The sequence below is a fragment of the Oryx dammah genome, unplaced genomic scaffold (assembly GCF_014754425.2).
Source record: "Oryx dammah isolate SB20612 unplaced genomic scaffold, SCBI_Odam_1.1 HiC_scaffold_16, whole genome shotgun sequence".
In the NCBI taxonomy this organism is placed as follows: domain Eukaryota; kingdom Metazoa; phylum Chordata; class Mammalia; order Artiodactyla; family Bovidae; genus Oryx; species Oryx dammah.
Window position 1 is genome coordinate 787823 of NW_024070200.1, and position 6846 is coordinate 794668.

Genomic DNA, 6846 nt, shown 5'->3' on the forward strand with positions numbered 1-6846 from the left:
CACACCCCCGCCTTGCTCACCCCCACTCACATCTTACACCCCCACCAGCTCGCGCCCCATACACATGAGGAGGCTTTCGAGGACTGAGGCAGCATGCTTCCTGCACACGTGGTTCTCTGCTTTTGGCCCTCTGTGGGACCCGCAAGCTCCAGGCCCTGGCCCGTGCTGGCAGCGTGGCTCACAGACCCAGGAAGGTGGTCCCTAGGCTTGCTAGGTGTCTCTCCTCAAGCCCGCTTCCACCCTGTTGCCAACGCACCCCTCCTCTGCAGGCTACACGCAGCCAGCTGGACCTCTGTCCCTGAGACGGGGCTCCCCAACTCTGCTCTTCTCCAGCCAGGGTCCTGCCCCAGGGCCTGCTGCCTCCTGGCCCTGCCTTCTGAGGGCTCTGGTGCCAGCCCTGACCCAAGACCCAGCCTGCTAGTTGCTGCTAGTTCCCAGGCAGTCCTGACCCCGGGCCAGGGTGGAGCACATGGGGGTCCTTGCTTCCTCCCATGAGCCTGGCCCTTTAGAGTTGCCCTCGAATCCTGTGTCATGGTGGGTCCTCTGTAGCCTGACGCTGCCTGGCCACTGATGCCCGGGGCCGAGAGTGAGGTGGGCAGCCCTGCAGGTGGGTCCCTGAACGGCGAGGTCCCCCAGGGCACCCAGGCAGGGGAAGGCCTGGCTACAGGCTTGTCTGCTGGGTGGGGAGCTGTGTCTCCGTCCAGGTGTGCCGGGCAGTGGGAGCAAGGCCTGTAACCCACCCACCCCCCCACCCTTCTGCAGCTCAGCCCGCCCTTCAAGCCTCAGGTCACGTCTGAGACGGACACCAGGTATTTCGATGAGGAGTTCACAGCCCAGATGATCACCATTACGCCACCTGACCAAGGTGAGGGTGGCCCTCCCCGCCGACCCCTCCTCTCAAGACAACAGAATTCTGTTCAGCATTTTACTGGGCGGCTCCCTCTCCTGTTAGGGGAGAAGGCAATCGCACCCCACTCCAGTACTCTTGGCTGGAAAATCCCATGGACGGAGAAGCCTGGTAGGCTGCAGTCCATGGGGTCGCTAAGTCAGACACGACTGAGCGACTTCACTTTTCACTCTCCCTCTGCAGGGTGGGTGCCAGGGCCGTAGTCCCCTGGTCCCGAGATCGTGGGGGCGGGGGTCACTGAGGCTTGTTGTGGAGTCTGGGGGTGGTGAGCCCTCGGGGCCTACCTTGGTTTCCCCAGTGCCCGGGAGCTGAGCCGCCCCTCCTGTCCACAGACGACAGCATGGAGGGGGTGGACAGCGAGCGGAGGCCCCACTTCCCCCAGTTCTCCTACTCGGCCAGTGGCACGGCCTGAGGGGCCTGCTGGGCCGAGCTCAGGACACCGCCGCGGGCAGCCATGTGCTCTGGATGACGCTTCCTGAGGATTGGGAGGAAGCCTCGCACGGAGGATCTGTATTTAATGTTTTTTATTTCTGGATGCGTTTGGGTGGAACCACGCTGTCCGCCAACACGGATGGGGAGGCGCCCCATGCCATGGGCAGGGCCGCCCGCACTGGGGTCAGAGTGCCCCTGGCCGGCTGGCTCGGGAGGAAGACGTCCTGCGGTTTCTCTTAATTTATTCATCCAGTTCTCCAGACGCTGCCTCGGCCTTTGGAACGATTAGATTCCTGTAGGAAAGCAAGGACTTCTGCAGCCACAGGCTCGCGGGTCCCCGTGGGCCCTGCCCCTGGCCCCTCCGTCCGTCCAGCCAGCTGTCCCCAGCTGCCCCCGTCTCCCCCGACCCCGCAGCCCCAGAAGCCATCTGGTTGTGGGGTGCTGGCCCAGCCCCCTCTCGCTCGGGGAGGGGCTGAGCAGAGGCTGCAGGAGGGCGGCCCCCACCATCAGGCTGGGCCAGGGCTCTGGTGAGATGGAGGCGTCGGGTGCCACCTATTGCTGTGTACTGGGGCTTCTGATCTCAGGAGAAAGCCCTCCCTGCGCTCCTTTCCCACTGGGACCGTCTCCCCGATGGCTCCCCCCGGTAGCACTTGTCCTTCTAGAAGCTTCACTCCCGCTGTCGCCCCGGCCCTGCCCAGCGCCCTCTGCAGGGGCCATCGCTGTGCCCTGCGCGCCTCCTGGCCAGACACTGCGCTGCACCAAGGCGTTTTTTTATACTCAACTTTAGTATTTTTACTATTATGAGACTTTCCCTCCAAATTCTTCAATAAAAATTGCTTTTCAACTCTGGCTCGTTTTGCTGGGTGGCGGATGGAGGGGCATGTGGCTGACCTCCTGACAGGGCACACTTGGCCTTCCTGTGCCCAGGGCGGCCTGCCTGGAAGCCCGGGGACAACCTGAGAGGGTGTCCCTCACCCGCCTCTGGCAGGATTCGCCGGGGAGTCGGAGGGAATGCCTTGGCTGCCCCTGTGTCCACGGCTTCACCCCAGCCCCAACACCTCAAGCAGGCCACACAGGCTGCCCAGCTGTCTGCCCAGCAGCACCATCCATGCAGCAGGCCTGACCACCAGGATGGACTGGGACCCTGCCCGGCCCACTGCTGGCTAGGACAGACACTCCAGCCACCGCCAGGCCCTGGGACCTGAGAGGACCAGAGGGCAGCCTGCCGGGGGTCACACAGCAGCCCGGGACAGCTGGGAGGGGGCCCAGCGGGACGAGCCTCGGGCACCACCTGGTGGGTGCAGAGAGACATTGCCGCGCAGCGCCGGCCTCCGGGCGGGCCATCGGCAGCTGCAGGGAGGGGCGGGGCCTTGCTCTCCCCTCTAGTGGGCTCTGCTGTCTCTTCGCCAGGCTCCGGGGGCAGGTGGCCCTGACAAGGCATTCCTTGGAGTGGGGTGGCTGCCTGCTTGTGCTGGACGGGGTGCCTGAGCAGAGTGTGGGGTGCTGGAGTCAGTCCAGGCCTGGGGGTACCTCTGGAGCCGCCCGGTTCTCTGGGTGGTCCCTTAGGGCCCAGTTCTGACAGACTCGGCGCTCTCATTCCAGGATGCAGCAGCTCTCTCGGAAACCACAAACACGCCAAATGCTACCTGCTAAACATGCTCTAGATTCATCTCAGAAACAAAAAGCGCGCTTCCGATCGGAAGCCCGTGCACTGTTGGTGGGAACGCACCATGGCACAGCCCGTGGATAACGGTACGGAGGCTCCTCAAAGCAGAGCTGGGACCACCACGGGCCCGGCAGCCCCACTCCTGCACGCACACATGTGCCCCAGAGGGGAAGGCAGGGTCGGGGAGGCGTGCATTTCAACACCACAGAAAAGGGGGAAAGGGGAAAACCAGACGATAGAGCAGTGCCCGATGATCCCAGACTTCAGGCAAATGGTACCCCAATGTGGCCTGTGCGGTGTGGAAACTCGGGGAGGGGGGGGCGCTGAAGCTGAATCTGGGGCGTGGTGGGGGCAGCTGGCCAGGGAGAGGGGCTTGAGCCGCTCCTTCCCATGGGACCCCCTTGGGAGACGGGGTGATGGCCCCAGGGGCATTCCTTGGCCTGGGACAGGCTTCAAGGTCATGGGCACGGACACAAGCGTGACCTTCCTCTGTGTCCCATCCAGGAGGGTTGGGCCAAGAGGGGATGAGCCAGGGGCGAAGACCCCAGAACAGCCGGACCTTCCCGGAGGCGGGGCTGTGGAGGCACCTCCCCGGCAGAGTAGTGGGGTGCGGGGAGACGGGCATCTCGGGGAGAAATTCGCGGGGCCACCCTGGCCTGGCCAGCAAGGCCACAGCAGACCTGGAGGGGCCTGGTGCATTGTGGCCCCGGGGGCAGTGACGCCCAGCAGGGCAGCCGGCCTGCAAGGGAGGCTGTAATGCCCGCCCACGTCCTACTGTGTCCTTCACTAGGCCAGCCCCCTGAGGAACAGGGAGACGGGAACAGAAGTGCCTTTAGCATCTGGGGTGCCCATGGGTCAGGCCAGCTCCCAGCTCCCAGCTAGGGGCTGGCCAGGCTGGGGTGTCGGGATGGCATAGGGTCGGGGCCTTCCCCGAAGTAGATGCCAGCCCAGGAATGTCTGCTCAAAGATGGCTCATCGTTCAGCAGACAACTCAGCCCACCCTTTCACTCTGGATTTGCCTCTCTGTACTCGTGAAGGACTTCTTGTTGACAAGAAGAGGGGCTGCTCTCGCTGCTGTTCGGGCTGTCTGAGGGTCTTTGCCCCTCGGGGGTGCCGGGCCCGCCTCCACCATCGGATCTAGCCGTGGCTGAGCCTGAGCACCGTCGTGCTGCTCTCCTGGACGCCTTGCTGCTTCTTTATGCCGCCTGTCCTCTTTCTCCGCCTCATTTTGGATTAATGACTGCTCTTTACCATCCCATTTTCTTTCATGGCTTATCCCTATCTCGTCAGCTTCCCCACTGCTGTTTCTTTTCAGTTCCAGGACGCAGGGTCCCATGAGGAATTCAGAACAAGTGCTCTCTGCAGGAAGGACGAAGCTGTGGCCTGGCTGTGCTTGGACCTGTAACTGACTCACCAGCCTGCCTCTGAGACCCAGCGATCCACACACAGTCCTCAGATCGCACACCTCCACGTCCCAGCTCTGTGCTGGGCTCACAGCTTGTTCCCATCACGTTCAAAATCCCCAACACACATTATTTTTGCTCTCAACAACTGTCTTTTTAACATTTTAAATACCCTCAATTGCTAAGACACACGTCAAGTTTACCGCTTCGGCCAGTGGGGCGGCATTCACTGTCCCCCCCCACAACCACCTCCAGAAACCTTCACCTTCGCAGACTGAGACCGGTCTCTTTCCACTCACTGCCCACCTCCGCCCCGCCCACAGCCCCACCCCTCCGCTGCCCGGCCGCCCTGCTGCACCTGGCCTACTTCCCTCAGCACGACACCCTCTGGGTCCGTCTGTCTTGTACTCTGTCAGGGTTTCCTTCCTTTTTAAGGCCAGGCCCGATTCCACTGTAGGGATGGGCTGTGTTGGCTTAGCCCTGTCCCCCAGACGGACGTGGTCCTCTGCCCTCCTGTGCACGGCATTGCTGTGAACACGGGTGCACAGGCTCGCTTCCCTGCAGGGTGTTTGCCAGAGGTGGGGGCGCCGGGTCACCCACTGCGGGGCTGCCCCGACGCCAGACTGCCTGCTGGCCACAGCTGCACACAGGCACCCTGACGGGGGTGAGGCCGTTCCTCCCGACAGCGACCTGTGTCCCCAGCGATGAGCTTCGCTGAGCCTCTCGTCCCGTGCTCGCCGGGGTAACGGTCTGCAGGTGGACGTGGGGCCGGAGGTGACCCACGAGGAGGACGGCTGACCGCCGAACAGGGGCTTGAGCCGTGCTCCCGGGGCTGAGCCAGGCGGCCTCTGAGTGTTCTCAGCTCAGAAGACCCGGGACTCACTTGCGACCCCCTTTCTTAGACCTAAGGCCCCCTCTCGGCCCTCCGTCTCCCTGCTCCCTGCTCCGGGGTCCCAGGCTCCGCCCATGGGGGCAAACCATGCCCTGGCCCAGCCCTCTAAGGACCGCGGTCACTGACCCTCCAGCCGCCAGTGCCCTGACTGCCTGCCCCGTGCACCTCTCTGCTCTGCCACGCTCTCCAGGGAGCCGGGCCGGCCGCCCGTGGGCTCCTCCTGGCGGGGAGCGCTGTGGGGGTCTGTGTATGGGAACTGGCCTGCGGCCCGCCTGTCCACTGCCTCCCTCACGCCCCGTGGGCCGCGACCCTGGCCAGAACCCACCCTCCTGGGCGGGGCCCCGAGACGGCAGTGTGCCTGGTGGCCCTGCAGGGACGGTCTGAGACTCGGCCCACCCGAGGGCTCAGGGTGCTGCCATGTGGGGCCGGCAGGTCACAGGCCCCGGGAGCGCCGCCAACTGAGCCCTCTCGTCCAAATATAGAGGCTTTATTGTCTTCAGTGGTCAGGAGCACAAAATACAAGAGAGAGAAGGCACCCTCCCCCGGTCCCTCAGTCGCCGTGGCGGGGCGGTGGGGGTGAGGCGGCGGTCCACGCGCAGGCTCAGGCCTCAAACACGGCGCAGCTGGAACACAGCACTTTCTCGTGAAGGTCACCCCCGTAGCTGAGAGACCGGCGGGGAGAGGGGCTGCATTAGGGCCGAGTCCCCATGAGCTGCGTACCCGCCCAGCCCAGATGGAGGCAGTCATGAGGGGGTCCCGCACCCAGGCGGCCGAGCCCCCATGGCCAGGCCCCTGGAGACAGACGCTCCTGAGGGAGGCGGCTTGGGGGCCTGGGGTGAGGCCAGAGTGCGGAGCCTGCTGACAAGGGGCACCCCGAGGAGAACCCCTCAGCCCCCAGACACCAGCCCTCGGTGGACGTCCACCTGCAGAGGGTGATGGTGACCGTCTGGGGCGCTCACTGGAGAGGCCTGCCAGCCAGAGCGCAGCTCAGGCCTCACGCTGGCCTGCCGCCCCAGGCAGGCCCCAGCTGTGCGGCAGGGCTGACTGGCCTCCGCCGGCTCCAGCGGGGCAAGGAAGGAGCAACGCAGCCAGAGGCAGGAGGCCGCCCTGGGGAAGGAGCTGACAGGCCGGGAGGCCGCAGCTGCCCCAGGCAGGCGCCACAGCGTCAGCACTCAGGAGCCCACGCCTGGCTCTCAGCGGCAGCCCAGCCCACAGTCCCGCCGGAGCTGGGGCCCAAGGGGTCCACCAGGCGCGGGCAGGACGCCGTGGCAGGGCCACACTGCAGCTCGGAGGCCAAAGCCCGGCCTCCAGGGAGCCCTGGACCAAGTCATGAGCTCATCACATAGGGCAGGGTGCCCGGCCCACCACCACCACGAGACCAGGCAGGTGAGCGGTGGGCTCTGTGGGTGTTTGGGAACCAGGCAGCTGGGGGAGGCCGGAGGACGAGGCCGCCCCACACTCACTCGGCCAGGGGGAGGCCCCGCCCCAGGGCCGGCACTCACTCCAGGAGGGGGAGCCCCCTGCCCCAGGGCCCGCACTCACTCCA

The 6846-nt window shown here is 65.1% G+C and overlaps 2 protein-coding genes across 2 annotated transcripts in view; one reads left to right on the forward strand and one right to left on the reverse strand.

The window, feature by feature from the left end:
- Positions 1-2188, forward strand: part of AKT1 (AKT serine/threonine kinase 1) — a 17928-nt gene extending 15740 nt beyond the window's left edge. The window contains exons 12-13 of the mRNA XM_040256814.1: positions 763-865; positions 1240-2188. Coding sequence (XP_040112748.1) covers positions 763-865; positions 1240-1319 — 183 coding nt within the window. The 3' untranslated portion in view covers positions 1320-2188. The remainder of the gene's footprint in view (positions 1-762; positions 866-1239) is intronic.
- A 3584-nt stretch (positions 2189-5772) lies between these two features.
- Positions 5773-6846, reverse strand: part of SIVA1 (SIVA1 apoptosis inducing factor) — a 4519-nt gene continuing 3445 nt past the window's right edge. Inside the window, exon 4 of the mRNA XM_040256815.1 lies at positions 5773-5962. Coding sequence (XP_040112749.1) covers positions 5902-5962 — 61 coding nt within the window. The 3' untranslated portion in view covers positions 5773-5901. The remainder of the gene's footprint in view (positions 5963-6846) is intronic.